The sequence below is a fragment of the Hemiscyllium ocellatum genome, chromosome 15, assembly GCF_020745735.1.
Source record: "Hemiscyllium ocellatum isolate sHemOce1 chromosome 15, sHemOce1.pat.X.cur, whole genome shotgun sequence".
In the NCBI taxonomy this organism is placed as follows: Eukaryota; Metazoa; Chordata; class Chondrichthyes; order Orectolobiformes; family Hemiscylliidae; genus Hemiscyllium; species Hemiscyllium ocellatum.
Genome location: NC_083415.1, coordinates 4,713,335 through 4,739,575, shown reverse-complemented (window position 1 = coordinate 4,739,575; position 26,241 = coordinate 4,713,335). Strand labels below are relative to the sequence as shown.

General features: G+C 44.1%; 1 protein-coding gene across 2 annotated transcripts; it reads left to right on the top strand.

Moving 5' to 3' along the window:
• Positions 1-970: 970 nt before the first annotated feature.
• On the top strand, positions 971-24,540 carry LOC132822871 (androgen-induced gene 1 protein-like). 2 transcript variants are annotated; one of them, XM_060836248.1, is made up of 6 exons: positions 971-1,342; positions 6,456-6,605; positions 6,734-6,835; positions 7,044-7,159; positions 7,529-7,680; positions 14,865-16,438. In XM_060836248.1, exons 1-6 carry the CDS (start codon positions 1,184-1,186, stop codon positions 15,482-15,484), a joined length of 1,299 nt encoding a protein of 432 aa, XP_060692231.1. In that variant the 5' UTR covers positions 971-1,183; the 3' UTR covers positions 15,485-16,438. The 2 variants fall into 2 exon arrangements, with proteins under 2 accessions (XP_060692231.1, XP_060692232.1); XM_060836249.1 differs by lacking the exon at positions 14,865-16,438 and adding an exon at positions 21,684-24,540 and having other exon boundaries at positions 1,008-1,342.
• Positions 24,541-26,241: the final 1,701 nt, after the last annotated feature.

Here is a 26,241-nt window from a genome sequence, read left to right as displayed (position 1 = left end):
CAGTTTCGCCTCTTCGGTTAAAATGTTGTGTGGCACATTGGTAATGTCCCTATATCTAGGCTAGACAGTTTTGGTTCTGTAGGAGAAAGTGAGGAGTGCAGATGCTGGAGATTAGTGTGGAGAATGTGATGCTGGAAAAGCACAGCAGGTCAGGCAGCATTCAAAGAGCAGGAAAATCAAGACCTTCTGGGCAAAAGCCCTTCATCAGTTTTGGTTCTGTAGCTGTGTCTGAACAGGATTGATTTAAGAATTTATCTTAGACTCTCTTGTTACCTAGGGACAAGTTTGAGAAGATTTCAAGGAAATGACAGGGGAGTGGAAGTGATTCTGCTGCTAATCTGACCATAGCGCATATTGTTCTGGCAACCACCATGTTGGTGGCAGGGGTGGGGGGTTTGGAGAAAGGGGCTTGGTTAGGAGTTGCGGGTAGGACATGGAGATTGGGAGATGGGTATTGTGATGAGGAAACGTGGGTTTAGTGTCAAGGCTGGGGTTTAGGTTGGGGAAGGTGATGGACATGGGGTTTGCATTGAGTGTGGAGGTGGAGTTCAGATGGGAGTCAGGGATCTGAAGATGGGTGTTGTAGTTGGGAATGTTGATCTGGGTCCCAGGGTGAGGGCATGGGGTTGCGGACAGAGGTTCAGGGATGGGGATTGGGATGGGATTGGCACGTGGATTTGGGTTGGGGGTTCAGGGATGGGATTGGGATGGGGTGAGACAGGGAATGGACGTTCTGGGATGGGTGTTTGGGTTGGAGTTCAGTTATGAGTGGGATGAGGGTGGAAGATGACAATGGGAATGGGGGCTGCAGCAGTGCCGACTGAGCATGCTCAACACTTCTTAGTTTGAATTTTACCAGGACCTCCGCGCATGCGAGTTACCCCAGCGGCGGTTGGGTTGTACCACTCCGCCCGGAGTGGGGGGGAAACGGGATTTGGATGGCCTCAGTCACCGGGTCTTGATGTTTTAGGAGATGTGTTTGCACAGGAACCAGGGTGTCTCGGTGTGGTTGACGGGAAGTGAACTCCCTAACCGCGGCTAATCCGTCCTGGGTGGGGGGAAAGTGCACTTGGTACACAGGGGAAACCCCGGAGCTGGGGTTGGACCCTGCAGGCCCCGCCCCGGGACACGGACTCGGCCTCGGCCTCGGCCCTGACCCTGACCGTCCCCTGAGCTACCGGCAATGGCGTCTCGTCGGGCCCCGCTCCTCCTCCTCCACCTGCCCGTGTTCCTGTGGTATCTATTCGCCCTTCACAAGGAGATGCTGCTGACAGGCGCAGGCCGCCTCCTCGGCGCGGACACTTACGGAGGCCGTTGGAAGTACCTGACCTTCATCAACATGGTAAATGTCCGGAAGGTGGGACTAGTGTCAGAGCTCACACCCGGGGTTCCCCACCCCCACCCCCCCACCCCCACCCCCACCCCCCACCCCCACCCCCCACCCCCACCCTCATCCCCACCCCCATCCCCACCCCCACCCCCATCCTCACCGCCACCCCCCACCCCCATCCTCACCCCCACCCCCCACCCCCATCCTCACCACCACCCTCACTCTCACCCCCATCCTCACCACCACCCCCCACCCTCATCCCCCCCACCCCCACCTTCACCCTCACTCTCACCCCCACCCTCACCCCCCACCCCCACCCCTCACCCCCACCCCCCACCCCCATCCTCACCCCCACCCCCCACCCCCATCCTCACCCCCACCCCCCACCCCCATCCTCACCACCACCCTCACTCTCACCCCCACCCCCACCCTCACTCTCACCCCCATCCTCACCACCACCCCCCACCCTCATCCCCCCCCACCCCCACCCTCACCCTCACTCTCACCCCCACCCTCACCCCCCACCCCCCGCCCCCACCCCCACCCTGACTCTCATCCTCACCCCCACCCTCACTCTCATCCTCACCCCCACCCCCATTCTCATCCTCACCCTCACCCCAACCCCCACCCCCACCCTCACCACCCACCGGGGGTTCCTCACCCTCACCTTTACCCCCACCTTCACCCCCCACCCTCACCCCTTACTGGGGGTCCCTCACCTTCACCCTCACCTTCACCCCCACCTTCACCCCCCACTGGGGGTCCCTCACCCCCACCCTCACCTGGTCCCTCACCACCACCCTCACCTTCACCCCCATCTTCACCCCCCCACCCTCAACCCCACCCCCTCACCCACCCTCAACCCCACCCCCTCACCCACCCTCACCCCTCACCCTCACCATTCCCCTCACCCTCACCATTCCCCTCACCCCCACACCCTCACCACCCACCGTGTTCCTCACCCTCACCCCCACCCCTATCCTCACCCCCACCACCCACCGGGGGTCCCTCACCTCCACACACTCCTCACCCCACCCCCACCACCCACTGGGGGTCCCTCACCCTCCCCACCCACCGGGTTCCTCACCTTCACCCTCACCACCCACCGGGAGTTCCTCACCCTCACCACCCACCGGGGGTTTCTTGCCCTCACCACCCACCGAATTCCTCACCCTCGCCCTCACCACCCACCGAATTCCTCACCCTCACCGGGTTCCTCACCCTCACCACCCACCGGGATGGGATCTGAAAAAAACTTAATGACAAAAAAACAGAAATCGCCTCAAAAACTAGCCTCTGCTGCACGCAGAACGAAACTAGGTGCATGTGACAGCAATAAAGCAAATCGAACCAGGATTGGCAGCATCCTCGTTTCCGAAGAAGGGCTTATGCCCGAAACGTCAATTCTCCTGCTCCTTGGATGCTGCCTGACCCGCTGCGCTTTTCCAGCAACACATTTTTCAGCTCTGATCTCCAGCATCTGCAGTCCTCACTTTCTCCTAGCATCTAGGCAGAAGCCGAGTTAAGGTTTCGGGTCCAGCGACTCTCAATTTCTGGTTTTTTTTCTGTTTCTGATTTCCTGGCTCTTCATTTGGAGGAAACCCCCGTGTTCTGCGGCAGTGTAAAGGCAGTTTTACACTGTCCACAGTCAAGATGAGAGTGGTGCTGGAAAAGCACAGCAGGTCAGGCAGATTGTATCTACAGTGTTGAGGGAGCTTTATTCTGATCTAACCCTGTGTTATACCTGTCATAGAGATGTACAGCTTGGAAACAGACCCTTCAGTCCAACCTGTCCACGCCAACCAGATCTCCCAACCTAATCCAGTCCCACCTGCCAGCACCCAGCCCCTATCCCTCCAAACCTTTACTATTCATATACCCATCCAAATGCCTTTTAAATGTTGCAATTGTACCAGTCTCCACCACTTCCTCTGGCAGCTCATTCCATACACATACCACCCTCTGCGTGAAAAAGTTGCCCTGTAGGTCTCTTATATCTTTCCCCTCTCACCCTAAACCTATGCCCTCTAGTTCTGACTCCAGGGAAAACACTTTGCCTATTTGCCCTATCCATGCCCCTCATAAATGCTTGAAGGAAAATGGCTGATATAGAAAATGTCTTGTTTACTGTGATCTTTGGCTAATCCAGGCTGACATGATAGCGTTACAAAAATTTCACTAGTTTTTAGTATCTTGCATATGCTGCTTGAGAATGTAGAGGAGGCAGTTCAGTTGAGCATTGAGTTGAACCTTTCTTTAGATGGAGAATGTGCAGCGTCGCAGGGAGAAACCAGAACAGCGACAAACTGAATTGTTCCAAAAGAACGAACGCACGTGGGCTGAATGGCCTCCTGTGCTAGATTAGTTGTGTGACTGGAAAACTTCTTAGCTGTAAACGATATTTCTGGATAGTGTGTGTTCAGCAACAGGAACCTGAACAATCAAAGCCTGATTGAAGACACAGATAGTGAAGAGCAGGAAAATTCTCCCCTGTGTCTAAGCCAGTATTAGACTCCCTATAAACGGACTGGTCGTTTTTCAGCGCCTTTATTTGGAAGCATGATGTGTGCAAATTGTCTGCCCTTCCATATCATAAGTAATCAGGGCTGTTGTGCTTTCTTGCGTTCCCCATTCCTGCACCTGCGCTGTTCTCTTCACCACCTTCCCCACCCCTTTGCCAGCTCACCCACATTTCCCTCTCTCTCTGTGCAGCCACTTTCCCTCTTTTGTGTGACCATCATATCAGATATGATTTGAGGTGGGGGGAATGAACTGATTCCTTTCAAGTCCTACTTCTCCACTGGTCACAAGTTTTAAAATTTAACCAGAATGGTTAATTAGAAACAGCTTTAGACTTTGGTTTATAAACAAGTCAGCCAGGGTTTTCTTAATCAACAAAACATTTTTTATAAATAAAATTTACATAAATGTACATGGAAAGATTATTAACAAGAGATTTGTACTGTAACAATATAGATAATGACTTGTATTCTAACATTCCAAATTTAACATGGGGCAAATATGGGTAACTCACCAACTCTGTTCGAAGGCGCCACAGAACACATCAACAGCAGTTGTAGTCAGAAAGGTTTAATGGCTTTCTTACCCATGCCCCCCCTCAGATTTAATGGTTTTGTAGGTTCTGAATATAATAAAAAAAAAACTGATGATACAAGTCACCAAATCTCATTGAAGCTGCAAAGAAGTTTGAAATTCCCTTGAGCTATTGTTAGTTTACCTTCCTTTCTTTGGATTACAGTTCCCTGCATTCTAGAAACTGTTACTTGTGGCACAGCAACAGCTTTTAATGGATACCAAGGCAATACTGTTCTTGTTTGTTTCCTGAGTTCTAATCAGTTGCACCAAGCAATTACTGCTTGATGGTTTCCAAATATTCTTCATTCTGCTCACAACTATCCAATTGTTCTTAAGTCCAAAAAGCTGAGAAGCAGGACAGTTCAATTGCCATCTCCATGGTACAGCATAAGTCATTTTCTTTGTGAAACCTCCTCCTGTCTTCTGATGAACTATTTTTCATGACACTTGAACCTTTATAGATCTTTTTAAAACCTTGCAACAAACCCCACCAAATGCTAAGCAGTATTGAATATAGCATTGTGAAGTGTCAGTGGATTAGTAATCCAGTATTCCATGCTCATGTTTTAGGGACATGGGTTCATATTCCACCATGGCAGATCCAATAAAAATCTGAAATAAAAAGCTAATCTAGCAACAACCATATAACCACAATTGATTGGTAAACCAAATCAGTTTTTATAAGTGTCATTTAGGAAAGAATATCTTTCCTTGCTAGGTCTGATCTACTTGTGAATCCAGATGCACAGCAATATGATTGACTCTTAACGGCCCTCTGGGCAATCATTTCCAGCCCAGCCCACACCACGTGAATGAGTAATAATTTTAAAAAGTGGGTTAAAAGAAAGTAGTTTTGTACCAAGTTGCATAATGGTTTTCACATCCTGGTGTATCTCTTGTCTTAGTATTGACATTTCATCTCCTGGAGAGCTAAGTCATTCCATTCCTGTGGTTTCTCTCTCACGATCAGTTTCTCGGACAAGCTTGAAGTCTTTGCTCTTTTATTACTTGTCTCAAGCTCCCAAAATCCCCCTCTTTGGTGTCTTTCTATATTGTGCCCTGCTTCGAAGATTTCCAGCTTTGCTATTTAACAACGCAGTGTATTTAATAAAGCCATGTATTAAGGAATTTACTTGTAGTTTGCTTTAATTATTTTTGGCAACTAATATCTTGCAACTAACCTAATAATTTTACAGTGATTGTTTCCTACATTGTACCCTTAAGAGAATTCAGAAGTTGTTTCTGTGATTATTGGTTTTGTTACAGGGTGAAGTTGGAAAGGCTGAGGTTGTTCTCCTGATCGAAGGTCGATTTGATAAAGCTGTATGTGATAATGCCAAATATATATGAGAGAAATAGAAAAAGAAAAACTCCTCCCATTAACTGATTTATACAAGGGCTACTTAAGATTTTGGATAAGAATTGCATAGAGATGTGAGCAAGTTTTTTAAGCATCATGATAATAAAATGGATCATGCTGCCTCTGTGGATAGTAGAAGTGGAGATGATGATCATCCAATTTCCTCTTGAAATCATTGGAGATTTAAAGCAAATAAACTTGCAGGACTCTGGGAATGGAGCAGGGGAGTGGGACTGACTGGATTGCTTCGCAGGAAATTGACATGAACCCAATGGGTTGAATGGCTCTCCTGCTGTAAATGTCTCTAACAATGTTTCCAAAATATCTCTAGCTGGTGCGCTTTGGGCATTTTGAGGTCATTGGTGACATTATATAATTGCAAATCAAATTATCTGTTTTCACTTTATGCAATGTTCATAACACTACAGTAGTTTGAATTTGCAATGTGTTAGTGGTAACAGCTTTGCTGACTTGACTCCAATCAGAATGGTTATACCCAGACTCCTTTCTCCTAACCAACTACCATATCTATGTCTCTGGTTGTCATACCCCACAATTGTTCTCATATGTCTTGCATACTTTATCTACTGCACTGTCCAATTCTCCCCAGTCAGGTTATTGTTGGATTCGTATAAATTGATCGTCTTATTGATGTGATTCTCTCTCTAGGTCCTGCAGACTACATTTTTTGGAGTGTGCGTCCTCACAGACCTAGTATGGCACCTGTCTTGGTCTGATAAACGTATGCAGCAATTGTCATTGAGGATGAGTGCTCTCCAGGATTGGCTGTTCTCAGCTCTTGCCTTCCCCATTGGCTTTGTAAGTACAACATTCATCTTCACCAAGATGTGCATCGCTGAGACTGGGATGTGCGTGTATTCCCAGCTCCATCTAATTCAAATGGAGTGCTTGGAGTTCCTGACTGATCCTTTTTCTTTTTCTGTCAGTTTGTCGTTGTGAGTTTCTGGATTCTTTATGCCTATGACCGGGAACTTGTTTACCCAGAGATACTCGACACGATCATCCCGACCTGGCTGAATCATGCCATGGTGAGTGAGAATGTGTGTGAAACCCTCAGACTGCCAGTTGGAATCAGTCTGTTTTCCCCATATTCTGGCTGCTTGCAGTCAGACTGGATGTCCCTGCACTCTTATCAGCTGATCCATCTGTGCTTTGTCCTGCCTTTCCCCTACCTGTGATCCCACCCTACCCAGCCAATCTCAGCTGCTCATGTTGTATTTCTGTTGTTCTTTGCAGCACACGGTGGTCTTGTTGCTGCTCATGTTGGAGCTGATTGTGGTTCAACATCACTGGCCCAGCCACAAGGGATGCCTGACTGTGCTTATCACTTTCTGCAGTTCCTATTTGGCCTGGTGAGTTTCATTCAGGTTCTCAGGTATTGGGTTGATACAAAAACAGGCACCGACTTCAAACATGTTCCATTGGACAAAGTTCCATTTCCTGTTGGTATTGATCCAACCTTTATTCCCTGCTATCTAACAGAATCTCTGTATGCACCCATAGAGCTTGTGGTTTTCACTTTTATTCCTCCTCTCTTACATTGCTCCGCCTTCCCATGCCTCCCTTCTCTCCTATGTGCTCTCTCCACCCCCTCAAGTCTTCCCATGTACAATCTGCCTTCCTCCTTTGGAAGGGGCTGTGTGCATTTTTATTGCATCTTTTTATGTGGTATCACATAATGAGTACAAAAAAATCCATAAGTCTTGCTATCTTTTTTTCAGGGTATTTTGGATTCGCCACAGGTCAGCTATCTGGGTCTACCCCATTCTGGAGGTACTCAGTCCCTTTGGGCTGGGTATGTTCCTGACAACAGCTATCCTTGTAACTATCTCTTTGTATGTTGTTGGTGAGAAACTGCATTACTGGAGATGGGGTAAGTCCAACCAAACTGAGCAGGACCTTGTCCTGACTCAACCCCAGGGCAAACTCCATTAACACTAAGTTATGTTTGGGTCTTGTGTTGATCTTGTATAGTATTCATTTGAAAATGTAAGTGTTTGTCCTAAGTACTTGAATTTGATTCAGTCTTCATGTCCTAACTTGATCTCAGTACTGACAATCTAGTGGATCGCTGTTGAAATACTCTGATCTGTAAATTGGTGTTTGACTGGATCTCTAAGCAGTGATTTGCTCATGGGTTTTGAAGCTGAGATTTCAATCATTATTGAGTGATTTGACTGTCAATGCTGGAATATGGAGTGGAGGAGGGTAGGGTTTCTATATCTCTGTTGTACACAATTTCACCAGCAGATCTTACGCTATCCCAATCTCAACCATCTCTTTAGGTGCACAAATCCAGGCATACCAAATACCCTCTCTGACACTGGTTTTTCCACATTGTCTGCAAATCTCTCAATTCAGGATATCAATATAGTGTTTCATAAATTGCATTATATATCATTGAAGATGTTTATCAAACTGTTTATTATCTATTGTGCTCTTATTATTTAAGATCTTTCACTGGAGTTGGGATCCAGGGTTAGGTACAGAATACAGCTCTCTCTACGCTTTTTTATAAAATTGAAAATAGAACTTTCTCTATGCTTTACCATTATTCACTCCCAGAGCACGTGCAGCACTATTTAAATATACAAGCATGTAAGAAGGTAAACTTTACATTCCACAAGAGAAAGCAGCAATAAAAATTGTTACCAGGCTTAACTGTTAGTTATTGAGGGTGTTCTACTCCAGGAGGCTTGGTGCTGGAGATTAAACCTCCAGAAAAGCAATAAGATAATCCAGGCAACTTATAGACTGGTGAGTGTCTCATTGGTATTTGGGAAACTTTTGGAGAGAATTCTTAGGGATAGGATTTACACACATTTGGAAAAGCATGGCATAATTAGGGGACAGTCAGTAGGGGAAGTCATGTCTTACTAACTAAAATGAATTTTTCAAGGAGGTGATAAAGGTGATTGAGGGTAAAGCAGTGGATATTGTCTACGTGGATTCTAGTGAGGCTTTCAGTAAGGTCCTTCATGGTAGGGTCATCCAGATGGTTAGGATACATGGGATCCATGGTGACCTGGCCACGTGGATTCAGAATTGGCTTGCCCATGAGAAAGCAGAGGTTAGTGGTGGAAGGTTGTTTTTCAGGCTGGAGGTCTGTGACTAGTGTTCCACAGGGATCCACACTAGGACCTCTACTGTTTGTGATGCATGTAAATGACTTGGATGAAAATGTAGGTAGGGGGTTTAGTAAGTTTTCAGATGATAACGTGGAATTGTGGATAGTGTAGAAGTTGTCAAAGGACACCGGGATGTGGATCGGTTGCAGATTATGGGCGGAGAAATGGCAGATGGAGTTTAATCCATGTATATGTGAGCAGCTGTATTTTGGGAGATCAAATGTTAAGGAAAAGTATATAATTAATGGCAGGACCCTGAATAGCATTGATGTACAGAGGGATCTTGGGGTTCAAGTCCATAGCTCCCTCAAAGTGACCATGTAAATATGTAGGGTGATAAAGAAGGTATATGGCATGTTTGTCTTTATTGATCAGGGAATTGATTACAAGAGTCAGGATGTCATGTTGCAGCTTTAAGAATTTGGTTAGGCCACACTTTAAAGTATTGTAGCCAGTTCTGGTCGCCACACTATAGGAAAGATGTGGAGGCTTTGGAGAGAGTGTGGAAGGAGTTTACCAGGATGCTGCTTGGATTAGAGGCTATGAACTATAGGGAGAAAAGTTTGGTTTATTTTCTCTGGACCAGTGTAGGCTGAAAGAAGACCTGATAGAAGTCTATAAAATTGAGATGTATGGGTAAGGTTGACAGTCAGAATCTTTTTCCCAGAGATGCAATGTCTAAAACTGGGGCATTTAAGATGAGAGGGGGAAAGTTCAAAGGAGATGTGAGGGGCAAGTTTTTTTTTAAGACAGAGTGGTAGGAGTCTGGAACATGCTGTCATGTTGGATGGAGATACGATAGGAGTGTTTAAGAGACTTTTAAATAAGCACATGAATATAAGCACAAGGAATGAAGGGATATGGACCAAAGGCAGGCAGAATGTAATTTGGCATCAAGTTTGGCATAATTTCGTGCATTGAAGGGCCCATTCCTGTGCTGTACATTTCTATGTTCTGTGTTCAACTGCCAGGTATTGCCCAGGCTTGTGTAGCTCTGAGATTGTGATATAGTGTACGATGACTCTATGGAATTTTTTTTAAGATGACTGTGATGAGTCATGACCCAAGTGGTCTCCAGCATATAGATTGGCATTCTCGGTAAAGTTTTCACTTATGAGGGAGGGCTTCAGAGCGGATGAAATGGACTGGGTAACTCACTCTCTAAGCACACAGTACTGAGTTTTAGCAGGTACCCAGTGATGGTGTGGGGATTCCATTCATTGTTGGTTACTTGGTGCTCTCTGCTTTCTCTTCAGTTCTGCTACTTGCTCTTGCTGCTTATTGTAGAAAATGTGCTTTCGTGCTGAGCTTGTTTTAGTGACACAGATTGTGAATGAGTCCTGTCAGCTACAAAGAGTTAGCAGCACTCCAGATACTGGTGTGGAGCCAGTCAGGATTGCAACCAACATCTTCAGTCAAGGTAAGTAGCTATCTGATCCCTTGCCCCTCTCTGATCTCCGCCCAATTCATATTCACTCTAACTTTGTTTTTGTGTTTGCACTGTGCTGCCTGAATTTGCATTTGAAACTATTGTGGTCCGAGCTGTACCCAGTATCTTGCCAGTGCTCTGCCATTAGTGTTTGCTTTGCTGCATAGTATGTGACTACCTAAGTATCTGTCCCAAGCCCTGACTGACAGGATATTTGGGGAGGAGGGGAGTTACATGACTGATAGGGAGGCTGTGGTGAAGAGCAGTGCTGCTGTGGTAGATAGGAAGGGGAGTGAAGAATCATGAGACAGAGGTGAAACTTGTTGGTCGGTTTGCTAAGCTAGTTGATTTTCTTGCAAATGTTTTGTCTCTGTCCTGGGTGACATCTTCAGTGTTGTGTAGCCTCTGGGTGAAGGACTGTCGTGATCTGCCTGAAATTTATATGATTCTGTCTGTTCTGGCAGGTGGTTCTACTTCCAATTTTGTACTATAGTGGTCTGTAGATGGTGTCTATTTAAACGTGTTTGTTTATGGAACCACTAGATGAATACCAGGCCTCCAGGAATTCCTGAGCTTGTCTTTGTTTAGCCTGTCCCAGTGTTATGACATTGTCCCAGTTGAATTGGTGTCCTTCATTCAGTGTGTATTGATATGAGGGAGGACTGGTTGTTTCATTTTGTAGCAAGGTGATGCTCATGTAATTTGGTGGCTCAGCAAAGACAAGCTCAGGAATTCCTGGAGGCCTGGTATTCATCCACTGGTTCCATAAACAAACACGTTGAAATAGACCCCATTTACAGACCACTATAGTACATAATCAGAAGTAGAACCACCTGCCACAACAGACAACTGTGCAAATTTGGGGCTGATCACAACGATAGCACTTCATTTGGATGCCACACAGCAGTGAAGATGTCACCCAGGAGGGAGATGAAACGTTTGTAAAGAAATCAACCAGCTCAGCGAACTGACCAACAACTTCGTCCACAACCCAAGCTACAGATCCTCACTAAAACATTTGTAAATAGAAGTGATTGGAAGGAGTCCACTTCATCCTCTGCATGCAGACATTGGCTGAGAAGCTTGCTCAACTGCCTGTTACTAACTTGGCATGACCAGTGTCAGCATTCAGGTCAACAACAAGCAACATGATTGAGAACCAAGGGGGTTTGGTGATCTGGGAATGCGGAGCATGTAGCTAGCATTCTAGGAATGAAGAGGCAGAGGGCCAGGGGTCCAGGTATGAGGCATGTGACTAGGAAGTGAGAGTAGGCATGTGGTTTGGGATAGCAGGTTCCTGGAATGAGGGAGTATGGGTCCAAAGTGAGTGGGGCCAGGTAAGAGTGGGTATGGAGCTGAAGCTAAGGAGCAAGGGGCCAGGGTTCCAGGGTCTTTTGGACATGAGGCCAGCAATGACGGAATCAGGGAATGATGAGGTGCAGCCCAGGAGCCAATTATAGAGACACTGAGTCATACAGCATAAAAACAGACCCTTCAGTCCACCATGTCTAGCTGACCAACAAACACCAAACTATACTTATCCAACGTCAATTGTATCCAATGTATACTTATCCACTTAATCAATTGTCAGACTATGTCCTGGCATTTTATGTGCTCATCCAGGTGCTTCTTAAACGTTGCTAGAGTACCTGCATCCAATACCCCCTCAGGCACCATGTTCCATATATCTACCACCCTTTGGCTGAAAAATGTTTTGTCATATCTCCTCTGAACCACTTGCTCTGCACCTTTAAAGTTATGCCTTCTAGTCTTAGACATGTCTGCCATGACGGAGAGATTCTCATGACCTAAGTCTGCCAATTTTGTTTATCTCTATCAGATTTTCTCCCACCCTGTCTCCTCTGTTCCTAGGAAAACAAATTCAGCCTATCCAGACTCTCCTTATACATGAAACTTTCATCTCATGCTGGTAAATGCCTCCGCACCCTTTCCAGTGCAATCACATCAGCCTGATAGTGACGACCAGAACTGCACACAATATTCCAACTGTAGTCCAGCCAATGTTTAAGAAAGTTAAAACAAGACTTTCTTTCCTGGCTAATTAAGGCAAGTATCTTATATGCATTATCCACCACCCTGTCTACCCGTGCTGATACCTTCAGGGATCTAGGGCCTTGGATACTAAGGTATTCCTCAATAGTCCTTAGGTACATACCATTCATTGTGTATACCCTGTTGGAGCTCACAAATTGCATTGCCTTGTACTTACCAGGATTAAATTCCATCTGCAGTTGCTCTGTCAAATTTACCCTCTGACCAATATCAGACTATAACATGAGACATTACCCTCCCTATCAACACTGCTAATTTTTGGCCTCTGCAAACATAATTAAACCTTGTAAATTCATGTCCAAGTTCATTAATGTACGTAACAAACAGCAAGGTTTCCAGCACTGATCCCTGTGGTACTGCTGGTCACAGGCTTCCAATTAGAAAACAACTCTTCTCCATCACATTCTGCCTCCTGCTTGTAAGTCTATTTGGAGACAATTTGTCAGCTTACCTTGGCTCCCATGCACTTTTCTTTGGACCAACCTTCCATATGGAACCTTGTCAAAGGTCTTACTAAGTCTATAAACTTAGTCCATCAACTGCACTACATTCATCAATATATTTAGTCACCTTTTCAAAAACAATTTAAATTAATTTAGGTAGACAGGATCTCCCTCTAACAAATCTGTGCCAACAATGCCTAATCAGTCCCTGCCTTTCAAGTGTTCATTAATCCTGTCCTTCAGAATTTTTTCAATAATTTCCCCACCACTGATGTCAGACTAACTGATCTGTAGCTATGCTGTCCTGATGGCCTTTTTGAACAAAGGAACTGTATTGGCTGGACCATTTGCCAATGACCAGTGAAGTATAAATATATCAGCCAGAGTCCCAACAATCTCCTCCCTTGTCTCCCATTGCAGCTTGGGTTCATCTCATTAGGTCTTGGGATTTATGCATCTTAGGTCTGCTAAAACATCTAGTAATTTCCTCCCCAATGTGTTTAGATTAGATTACTTACAGTGTGGAAACAGGCCCTTCGGCCCAACAAGTCCACACTGACCCGCCACCCACCCATACCCCTACATTTACCCCTTACCTAACTCTATGGGCAATTTAGCATGGCCAATTCACCTGACCCGCACATCTTTGGACTGTGGGGGGGGGAAACCAGAGCACCCGGAGGAAACCCACGGGGAGAACGTGCAAACTCCACACGGTCAGTTGCCTGAGGCGGGAATTGAACCCAGGTCTCTGGCGCTGTGAGGCAGCAGTGCTAACCACTGTGTCACCGTGTTCTAGAACCTCATCATCACAATTGATATCCCCAGCTCCAATGTCTTTCTCCTTTGTGAATACAGAGGAGTATCCGTTTAAGGTCTCGCCTAAATCCACTGCCTGTGTATAAATTGCCCCTTTGCTTTCTAATAGGTCCCATTATTTCCCTGGTGGTACTCTTACTCTCAATATAATTATAAAAAGCTGTACGGTTTTCCTTCTGTTAAAGATATTTCATAGCCCTGCTTTGCGTTCTTAATTTGCATTTTAGGCAACCTCCTACCCTGTATAATTTTGAAGGGACTCCCCTGTTTTTAATGCACTACTTAACATATTCTTCCTCGTTTTTCTTTATCAAACTCTCTATCCCTTGACATCCAGGGTAGCCTGGACTTGCTGTCCTGGCCCTTAACTTAGGACCAGTGAGTTCCTCTAAGAGTATTCACTGTACAGCTTAGTCACGGTCACAGTCCCCAAAATTCTCATTCAGTGAGACTTTGTTAAATACAAACAGACAAGAGTTCCTTTTAGAACAAGACTGCAATAGCTACCATTTCTCTGATTTAGAGAAATGAGGAAAGACATTCTGGCTATTGAGGGAGTGCAGCGTAGGTTCACGAGGTCAATTCCTGGAATGGAGGGATTACCTTACACTGAAAGACTGAAGCGACTGAGCTTGTATACCCTTGAGTTTAGAAGACTGACAGGGGATCTGATTGAGACATTTAAGATTATGAAAGGATTGGATACTCTGGAGGCAGGAAACATGTTTCCGCTGATGGGTGAGTGCCGAACCAGAGGACACAGCTTAAAAATACGGGGTAGACCATTTAGGACAGAGATGAGGAGAAACTTTTTCACCCAGAGAGTGGTGGCTGTGTGGAATGCTCTGCTCCGGAGGGCAGTGGAGGCCCAGTCTCTGGATTCATTTAAGAAAGAGTTGGATAGAGCTCTCAAAGATAGTGGAATCAAGGGTTATGGAGATAAAGCAGGAAGCGGATACTGATTAGGAATGATCAGCCATGATCATATTGAATGGCGGTGCAGGCTCGAAGGGCTGAATGGCCTACTCCTGCACCTATTGTCTGTTGTCTATTAGTCTTTGTATGATATCAGTCTGAAACAGTGGGAGTATGTGGGTTCACTGTTTAATCACCTTTATGAACTGCTGCAGATGTTTATTGATAAAGTTGAATTCTATCCCAACAGGTCTCCCGGATCAGTGTGGGAAGGAATCTTGGTGCTTTGATCAAGATCAGGCACAGGAGTGCAGGCTGAACTCTGCCAGCGTGGCTGCAAGTGAGAAATGCAGCAATCCTGACATTCTTGACTCTGCAGCTCCATCCACCACAGCAACTGTCTCCCAGTCCTTTGGGAATCTCACCCCATTCTCAGACCCTTTCCAGCAGAAGCTTCTAGATCTTCATAAAGATGGGTTTGAACATTTGGCAGGAAAGTTGGACCAGATGATTGACCTGATGAGAACTATTGCCCAGAGTTTGAGTGCACTGGCCCTCATCCAGTCTGAGCCAGCTATTCCTGTGATTCGCTGTCCGTCTCCTGCTACAGTTAGTCACAGAGCAAAACCATCTACCCCTGAACAGAGTGAGACAGCCACTGACCCCCCTGGGGAACCTGAGCTGGACACCAACACTCAAAAAGAGATTGACAATCCAAAACCTATTCGCCTCCCCTTAAAAAGTCAGCTGCCTAGTCTCCGAAGGACAGTGAAATCTCCCTCCTCAGCGAGTTCAGGCGTACATACAGCACCAAGTGTGGAACTGAGGCAGGCAGAACAAGGGTCTCCCAGCTTGATTCCCAACCTATGATGTCTCACTGAAAGGTACAATTTGACCTTAGCACCACCAGCTCCTTTGTGGGGAGTGGAGAGGGGTTGGTTGGGAAGAGGTGTGATTGTAGAGTGGGAGAGGGTGATGTAGAATGAAGATTCATTTGAAGTTGCTATTCCTGATCAATCAGATGAAGCCCAGACCTGTCTGACTGCAGGCTGCTTTTTTTTAGATGTGCTTCCAACTAGTTTAGGGAAAATATTGCAATTCATTATAGATTGCTTTATTAGCTATAAAGGATATTGGCGACGTCTAGCCTAGCAATGATCTCTGGAAGTGGGAAATGCTGATAAATTGATAAATCCCAAGTTTGTGACTCAGTGATGTTGATGGTATGATGCTGAGTACGTGGGACTCCAAAAGAGAAGGCGCCACAGCTGTCCTCATCTTAGGACAGTGGGTCATTAACATGTTGTCCCCACCTGGATTGAAAGAAGCTGTTTCATCACTGTCAGCTTCTGTGCTCAAGGAAGTGGAATAACCTGTCTCTCTGACTGCTCTCATTTAAGATTCAAGTTTCCTTTTACTTTTCTAAAAGCTGACATCTCAGACTGGAAGGTACTCAGACTGTACAACGAGATGGAATTCTGAGGCAACCCTGTGACAGTCCTGTCCACCAGCATACTGTCTGCACAAATGCAAGTTGTGTAACTATTGCCCCACCCCAGCTCCCAGCAGCAGTCTTTCAGATAATTGGGCTGAAGTTCCAAAGGATAGAAATTTTATGAAAAGTGGTATATTAACTCAGGCATGAATTCCTCAGTGTTTGGGCAGATTCCCCAGGAAATGTATTGTTTACAAGTATCATAGCCAAGCTCTTGGTCCTATTTTTGCATTTACTGTTTGTATCAAGTCAGCACCTGCCACAGGGAAAAGTTTGCACGTTTCTTTTTTAAATTGTAAAACATTGAAATAAAATGATCGGCAACGCAACATCTTTAAAACTCCATTTGTGTTTAATGTACAGGATCATTGTCACGAGAGAGGTCTCTGTTAGAGCACCAGATCTTCTCATACCAACAGTAACAGATGTAGAAACATCATTCAGTGTTGAGCACTGGGCCCTGTTTTGTCCTGAGGGACTATTTCATGCAGAGTATTTTCAATTGATTCCCATTATTACCAGTTTTGCTGGGAATTCTTGACATCACACCCAGCCAAACACTGCTTTAATGTCAAGTGTAGTCACTCTTTCTACTCACCTCTAGAATTAACCTCTTCTCTCCACAATTCATTCAAAGCTGTAGTGAGGTCAGGAGTGGTCGAGCGGCTGTGGCAGAACCCAAACTGCATATCATTGAGTAGGTTATTCCTTTGCAAGTGTCATTTGGTAGCACTATTGACTACCCCTTCTGTCACTTCAGTGATCAAGAGTAGACTGATCAGGTGGTAATTAGTGAGGTTGGATGTTTCCTGCTTTTTGTGCACATGACATTTTGTTGAGTAGATGCCAGTGTTCTAGCTGTAGTTGAACAGCTTGGCTGCTTTTTTTTTTGAAGCATGAGTCTTCCACACTATTGCGAGAATGTTGTCAGAGTCCTCAGCCATTTCTAGATATCTTAGAATGACTTGAATTTGTGGAAGACTGGCATCTATAATGCTGGGGATTAATGAAGGAAGGCAAGATGGATCATCCATTCAACACTTGTGAAGTTGGATACAAATATTTCAACCTTACCTTTGGCATTCCTGTTCTGGACTCCTCTTCCTGGGGGATTGGAATATTTGCGAAGCCTCCACCTCCAGTGAGTTGTTTAATTGTCCGTGGATCAGAGTTTACATATGATCTGTTGGATGTAATGTTGCGTAGCCTTGTCTATTACATGCTGCTACCACTGTTTAGCTTGCAAGTACTAATTTGTCACAGCTTCAGAAGTTCACACTTCATTTTTAGGTATACCAGAGACAGCTCCTGGCATACCCTCCTGCACACCTCATTGAACCAGGGTTGATCTCATGGTTTGATGGCAGGTGTAGATTGTGGTTGAACACTGTGCTGTTGTTGATGATGCAGGCAGAACTTTGTCCAGCAATGACCTTGTTGTGATCAATCTAATTCATACTTCTGTGGATATACTCATCTTTGGCAAGTAGATTATTGAAGACAAGATCACAGAAGATTTTCACTCTTGGTTCTCTTGGGCTATCTTTAAGGACACGAATCATCAGTTAGTGGTGCTACTAAGTTTCTTTCCATGTTGACTTAATGTCAGGAGATAGTGGTTCCTGTAATCAAAAGTTGAGAACTCCCAGGGTAATAACAATAGAAATTGCTGGAAAAGCTCAGCAGATCTGACAACACCTGTGGAGAGAAATCAAAGTAAATATTTCTGGTTGAATGACTTCCTCAACTCAGAGGATAACCCCTCCTCCTTGCCTGTGTGCTGCCACCTCTGGATATCTCCAGTGATGTTGGTGTTTGGTATGATTCCATGTAAATAACTGTGACAGGCTATAGCTTGGCAGCCCTCTGAATTTTGACACTCACCCCCAGTATTGTTTCCTGTATTCTTTCTAGAGCCTGTGTGGAATTCTGAGCAGCATGCTGCATCCATTGAGAGAAGGTGGATTGCAATTTTTCTTCCACTGTTTGTTTACTGTTAAGTGTGCGTATATATTATTTTACTGCCACAGGTATTCTCCTTGATGCAATAAACAGAATTTTGCTGGGCTTAAAAGTCTGGGCCCCCTTTTATGATGGAACACCAAATATACTATGTGACTGAAAAATTACACTAATAATTTATTCATTCCTTTGGCAGCTTTTTGCACATATCTTTAATTGCTGCCCAGTGATGGTATATTCATTCAGCTTGACATTTTGTCCAGATGGAATGAATGACTTAATTTACATCAAGTTGTCCAATTGAACTGTTTATGGATTTACACACAATCAAGTTCGTGAGGTTAAATCCACATTCACAGTCAGCAGTTGATGTCTAAAATGTTGCATAAATATCCAACAGGGACTTTTTTTTAGACTGGTCATTGTTTAGAGTATATTTCACCAAATCACTGTCTGAATAGAATCTGTCTTGACTTAGCTTGGTATAAAAGTGGAAAGTTTTGATATGGTTTGCACAATGCTATCTTTCAAATTGCAATTTGATCAAGTTGTCTGCTTTTCTTGTAATTTCTGGTTTATTTATTTATTTATTTATTGGATCATGCACTTATTCACTTGCTCTTTACAATACTCAATCAGATGTCATGGTTTTGCATTAGCACACTCTCGATAAAACATCTTGACAGCCAACTCCCTTCATTGAGTTTGAAATGCCATAATATTGACAAAATTATCAAATTCTCCATCTTCACAGTTGACCTTTGTGCGGGGAAATCATGTCTCACAAACTTGATTGAGTTTTTTGAAGAAGTAACAAAGAGGTTTGACGAGGGCAGAGCAGTAGATGTGATCTATATGGACTTCAGTAAGGCATTTGATAATTCCCCATGGGAGACTGGTTAGCAAGGTTAGATCTCATGGAATACAGGGAGAACTAGCCATTTGGATACAGAACTGGCTCAAAGGTGCTGGTGGAGGGTTGTTTTTCAGACTGAAGGCCTGTGACCAGTGGAGTGCCACAAGGATCGGTGCTGGGTCCACTACTTTTTGTCATTTAATTAACTGATTTGGATGCGAGCATAAGAGGTACAGTTAGTAAGTTTGCAGATGACACCAAAATTGGAGGTGTAGTGGACAGCGAAGAAGATTACCTCAGCTTACAACAGGATCTTGACCAGATGGGCCAATGGGCAGAGAAGTCGCAGGTGGAGTTTAATTCAGATAAATGCGAGGTGCTGCATTTTGGGAAAGCAAATCTTAGCAGGACTTATACATTTAATGATAAGGTCCTAGAGAGTGTTGCTGAACAAAGACACCTTGGAGTGCAGTTTCATAGCTCCTTGAAAGTGGAGTCGCAGCTAGATAGGATAGTGAAAAAGGCATTTGGTATGCTTTCCTTTTATTGGTCAGAGTATTGAGTACAGGAGTTGGGAGGGCATGTTGCGGCTGTACAGGACATTGGTTAGGCCACTGTTGGAATATTGCGTGTAATTCTGGTCTCCTCCCTTTCGGAAGAATGTTGTGAAACCTGAAAGGGTTCAGAAAAGATTTACAAGGATGTTGCCAGGGTTGGAGGATTTGAGCTATGGGGAGAGGCTGAACAGGCTGGGGCTGTTTTCCCTGGAGCTTCAGAGGCTGAGGGGTGACCTTATAGAGGTTTACAAAATTGAGGGGCATGGATAGGATAAATAGACAAAAGTCTTTTCCCTGGGGTCGGGGAGTAAGATATAAAAGAGACCTAAGGGACAACTTTTTCACACAGAGGATGGCACGGGTATGGAATGAGCTGCCAGAGGAAGTGGTGGAGGCTGTTACAATTGCAACATTTAAAAGGCATCTGAATGGGTACATGAATAGGAAGGGTTTGGAGGGATATGGGCCGGGTGCTGGCAGGTAGGACTAGATTGAGTTGGGATATCTGGACGGGTTGGACCAAAGGGTCTGTTTCCATGCTGTACATCTCTGACTCTATGACCTGTTGAAAGTTGTACAAATTATTGTTAGAAGTATTTCAGTATTGTGCATAAATGATACCTTTGGATCGAATGTTTCCAAATCTTCTCTGAGCAATACTATTTTGATCTGACAAGTACCTGATTTTGTTGCAAGACTCTGCTTCATTTGATATAAATATTACCATCTTCTATAAATCAAGATCATTGTTAATATAAAATTGCTTGATTGCTGCCACAAAAGAGAAACTGTTGCAAACAGTCAGTTTAAAGATCTCTGCAAAGACAGTCTTGTAAGCAAGTTCAGATTCTGGTTGGAAAACAAAATGTTGCTGTCCCTGCCTTACTCCACTGTCAGGGTGTGAAAACTAGAATTGCAGAATTTATCCAACAACTGTCTGTCTCTGTACAACCAACCCAATGCACTCTACAACATGTAATTCTTGCTGCTCCAGCTCTGTGGTTGGTGAATACTTTGCAAGATTATGAAGGTCTTACACCAATGGCATGGACACCTTCATCTTTACTGCAGATATTACATTATCGATGAGAATTTTCACCACTTCAGAGTTGGTCTTTTTGTGCTCTGTGCACACTACATTCCTCTCTCAATTTCCTGGTGTTTTGGAGCCTCAAAGCTCTTTTTTTTTAGTTTTGGACATTTTAAAGACATCAAAGCTTTAGAATACAAAAGCTTAAATAATTTGCTTGTGTCATATCTGAATTCCTTCAGGGGGTGGTAAAGAGTAAAGAGAACTTTCAGTTTAAAAGTAGAAGAAGCTTTATATTTGGTTTAGAAGAAGGGAAGGAGCTTTTCTCTGTCTGCACCTATGCAGTTTCTGTCCTCGAGTATTTGATGGGGACAGTGTCATGAGGGTTTTGCTTTCCATTTAAAGAATTAGATTGGGCTTTACTCTATATCTAGTCCTGTACAATACCTGTCCTGGTGGTATCTGATGGAGACAGTGTCAAGGGAGCTTTACACTCTATCTAACCCCACGCTGTACCTGTCCTAGGAGTGTTTGATGTGGACAGTATAATGGTAGTTTTATTCTGTATCTAATCCTATATTGTCTCTATCTGGGGAATGTTTGATGGGAAAAGTGTTGAGGGAACTTCACTTTCAGATTAAAAGAATAGCGACAGCTTTACTCTATCCTCTGCTCTAGAGTATCCTGGGAGTGGTTGACAGGGGAACAATGTAGAAAGGAGGTTTCAGATTAAAAGAGGAGAGAGATATATACTCTATTTAATTCCATACTGTCCCACTCACATGGTTGTTTCGGGACAATGTTGAGGAAGTTTTCTGTTTTTGTTCGGAAGAGTAGAGGTACCTTCACTTTATCTAACCCCCTACTGATCTGTCCTAGGAGCATTTGATGGGGACGTAAAGAGAGCTTTACTCTTTATCTATCACCATGCTGTACCTGCCGTTGCAATTGTTTATTGATGACATTGTAGAAAGTGTTTTATTTTGAGTTTAAAAAAGTCAAAAGAGCTTTAGTCTGTACCTAACCTTACGTTGGACCTGTCCTGTGAATGTTTGATGGGGACAGTTTTGAGGAAACTTTCTGTAACCTTTAGCACATAATTACATTCTAGCCTGTCTATTGCTAATACTTGCTGTTATTCTGACTGTTTTTGTGTTGTTTTATTTCAGGGAAGTGTGGAATCCATGAGAAAATCAAAGTGAGGTGGTGACTATTTAGATTTGAATACCATGATGGCTGGTGAAAAGTTGCTGTGACTTCTTAATTTTGAGCCCGTGATCACTTAGTGTAAGGGTGACCAACAGTAGCAGTGTTCACAATGAAATACCCTTTCTTTCTCAGATTTTTACTTCTGGTTAATCTCCAATAAGATGGAATTCTGTGAGAACTATCTGTTGCATTGAGTTACTAAGCCCCACCCCAGCACCACAATCAGACAACTGAAGGTAGTCGAGCAGTTACACTTGCTTGCAGCTGGTGACATAATCAGTAACCGGTCCTTAAGTCTGTGTCGGGCTCTAGTCTCAGCTGGGCTCAGTGAGCCTTTGTCAGGCCTCAGTCTCTGCTGGCCTGGTGATTCTATGCCGAGCCTCAATCTGCAAGCGCCTTGTGATTTCCTACAGCATGGAAACAGTCCTTTCGGTCCAACCCATCCATGCCATCTGGATATCCCAACCTAATCTAGTCCCACCTGCCAGCACCCGGCCCATACCCCTCCAAACCTTTCCTATTCACATACTCATCCAAATGCCTCTTAAATGCTGCAATTGTACCAGCCTCCATCACTTCGTCTGGCAGCTCATTCCATACATGCACCACCCTCTGTGTGAAAAAGTTGCCTCTTAGGTCTCTCATATCTTTCCCCTCACACCCTAAACCTGTGCCCTCTAGTTCTGGACTCTTTCTCTTCCCCCACCCCAGGGAAAAGACTTCGTCTATTTATCCTATCCATGCCCCTCATAATTTTGCAAACCTCTATAAGGTCACCCCTCAGCCTCCAACGCTCCAGGGAAAACAGCACTAGCCTGTTCAGCTATCAGCTCAAATCCTTCAACCTGGCAACATCCTTGTAAATCTTTTCTGCACCCTTTCAAGTTTCACAACATCTTTCCGATAGGTCTAAATAATGGCCTGTACTCAATACTCTGACCAATAAAGGAAAACATACCAAACGCCTTCTTCACTATCCTAGCTACCTGCGACTTTACCATTAATCAAATTTCTAGATCTAACAACTGGCAGGAGTCGTGCCTTAACACAATAGGGTAAAGTGCACATCTCATCTCTGGAGAATATGTGCATTCTGCTCACGTAAGGGCTATTCCAGCTGAGTCACAGCCTGTTCTGTTTTGTGCTCTAATTCATTTATACCTGAACTCACCAAAGACCTGGTTATTGGGAAAAGGAAAAAACAGAAATACTGTTTAACCCAAAACTCGCTCATGGGGACAAGCTTAAAAGAGCTCATTTGGCACCTTGAACCTGCTATGCCATTCAGTATGATCGTGGCTGGTTTGATTGTGACCTTAACTTTCCTGTCCAGGGTCCATGATGCTTGACTACCTTTGTGATCAAAAATCTGTGTAGCTTAGCCTTGATTATTTTCAGTGACCCAGCCTCTGCTGCTGTCTGGAAGAGAAATGTCCGAACAACCCTCAGAGAAGAAAGATCTCTTAAATGGAAACCTCTTATTCTGAAGCTGCTTCCTGAGTTCTAGAATCCTCTGAGCACCCCTCCTGACAAGCCCTTTTTAAAAATAAAAGAAGCCCTTTTCATTTGTCTAAACTCCAGTAAGTTTAGGCCAACCTTTATACTTGGAGATGATGGTGTAGTGGTAATGTGACTGGACAAGTAGAGGCACAGGCTGTCTAGGCATGTGGGATCTAGTAGAATTTAAATCCAATTAATAAATCTGGAATTGAAAGCTGGTCTTAGTAATGGTGACCATAACAGTTATCATTTATTGTTGTGAAAAATTAATTAGGTTCACTAATGTCCTTTTGGTAAAGAAATCTGTCCTTACCTAGTCTGGATCTGCATGTGATGCCTGACCCACAGCAATATTGTTGATTCTTAACTGCCTCTGAAATGGACCTAGCAAACCACTCGGTTCAAAGGCAGCTAGATATGGGAACAAATACTGCCCTCGTCGGCAATGCTGACATTCCATGAAAAATGAAAGAAAATAAACTTCTTCATCTTAGGATTTTATGAAGTGAACCTTCTCTGAACTGCCTTCATTGCATGTTTATCCTTAAACAGGAAACCAAAACAATACACAATATTCCAAGTGTGATCTAACCAATGCCCTGTGCAATTGTACCAAGATTTCCTGACTTTTATCCTCCATTTCCCTTGCAAATAAAGGCCAGCATTTCATTTACCTTGTTACTTCCCTTACCTGCCTGCTAACCTCCACTGTTTCATGCACAAAGACATCCAAATCCCTCTGTACTGAAGAATTTGAATCGTGACAAATTGGACAAGGGTCGAGAGTGTGTTACTGGAAAAGCACAGCAGGGCCGACAGCATCCAAGGAGCAGGTGAATCGACGTTTCAGGCAAAAGTCCTTCATCAGGAATGGAGGGCTGACAAATTGGACAAGCTAATTTTCACATTCCATCTGTCAAAGTTTGCCATCACACTTAACCTATTCTATGTTCCTTTGTAGACTATTCACAATTTGCTTTACTATCTATGTTTGTAGCATCAGCAAACTTGGTTACAAATCATTGATATTGATTGTAAACATTAGGCTCTAGTACTAGTACATGCAGCAGCACACTACTTTGCTAGTCTCTTAATGATTTTATCCCAATTCTCTGTTTCCTGTTAATTACCCAATCCTCCATCCAAGCTAATACATCCATCCAATTTCTTGTGCAGTAGCCTTTTTTAGGTTAGATTTATGTGGCACTTTATTGAATGTCTTTTGAAAATGAAAATGCACTACATCTACTGGTCCCACTTTATCTACCTGTTGTATACTGAAAGAATTTTAATAAATTTGTCAAACATGATTGTCAAACCTTTCCACAATACAGTGTTGTTGCTGCCTGATCATATTGTGTTTTTTTTCAATGACCTGTTACTGCCTCCTTAAGCAGGATCGGTGAGCTTGGCACAGTCAGGAAGGAGAGATCATATCTGGAGTGAGGCACAGCTCATATGAGTATACATTTTGGGGATTTTAGAGCAGTGTGGGAATTTAGTGCTAAGGGGAACAGGTGCTTTTTTTGCTTAGTTTTTTGGTTCATAGTTTGTAAGGTCTCTATAACAGGATAATTGAGTTTCACATTCGGGGGCCCAGCACGAAAGAAGTGACATCACAGGACAGTATGAGGCAAGAACTTGCGAAAGCTGATTGGGGGCAGATCTTCGCAGGTAAAGGGATGGCTGGAAAATGGGAAGCCTTCAGAATGAGATAACGAGAGTCTAGAGAAAGTATATTACTGTCAGGGTGAAAGGAAAGGGCAGGTATAGGGAATGCTGGATGACTAAAGAAATTGAGAGTTTGGTTAAGAAAAAAAGGGAAGCATAAGTAAGGTATAGACAGGATAGATTGAGTGAATCCTTAGAAGAGTATAAAGGAAGTAGGAGTATACTTAAGAGGGAAATCAGGAGGGCAAAAAGGGGACTTGGGATAGTTTTGGCAAATAGAATTAGGGAGAATCCAAACAGCTTTTACAAATACATTAAGGACAAAAGGGTAACTAGGGAGATAATAAGGCCCCTCAAGATCAGCAAGGCAGCCTTTGTGTGGAGCCGCAGAATATGGGGATGATACTAAATGAGTATTTTGCATTAGTATTTACTGTGGAAAAGGATATGGGGGATATACTCTGTAGGGAAATAGATGGTGACATCTTGCAAAATGTCCAGATTACAGAGGAGGAAGTGCTGGATCTCTTGAAACGGGTAAAGGTGGATAAATCCTCAGGACCTGATCAGGTGTACCTGAGAACGTGTACTCGGGAAGCTAGAGAAGTGATTACTGGGCCTCTCGCTGAGATATTTGTATCATTGATAGTCACAGGTGAGGTGCTGGAAGACTGGAGATTGGCAAACGTGGTGCCCCTGTTTAAGAGGGTGGTAAGGACAAGCCAGGGAACTATAGACCAGTGAGCCTGACCTCAGTGTGGGCATGTTGTTGGAGGGAATCCTGAGGGACAGGATGTACATGTATTTGGAAAGGCAAGGACTGATTAGGGATAGTCAACATGGCTTTGTGTGTGGGAAATCATATCTCTCAAACTTGATTAAGTTTTTTGAGGAAGTAACAGAGGATTGATGAGGGCAGAGCGGTAGATGTGATCTATATGGATTTCAGTAAGGCATTTGACAAGGTTCCCCATGGGAGACTGATTAGCAAGGTTAGATATCATGGAATAGAGGGAGAACTAGCCACTTGGATACAGAACTGGCTCAAAGATAGAAGTCAGAGGGTGTGGTGGAGGGTTGTTTTTCAGACTGAAGGCCTGTGACCAATGGAGTGCCACAAGGATCAGTGCTGGGTCCACTACTTTTTGTCATTTACATAAATTATTTGGATGTGAGCATAAGAGGTATAGTTAGTAAATTTGCAGATGACACCAAAATTGGTGTAGTGGACAGTGAAGAAGGTTACCTCAGATTACAACAGGATCTTGATCAGATGGGCCAATGGGCTGAGAAGTTGCAGATGGAGATCAGATAGATGTGAGATGCTGCATTTTGGGAAAGCAAATC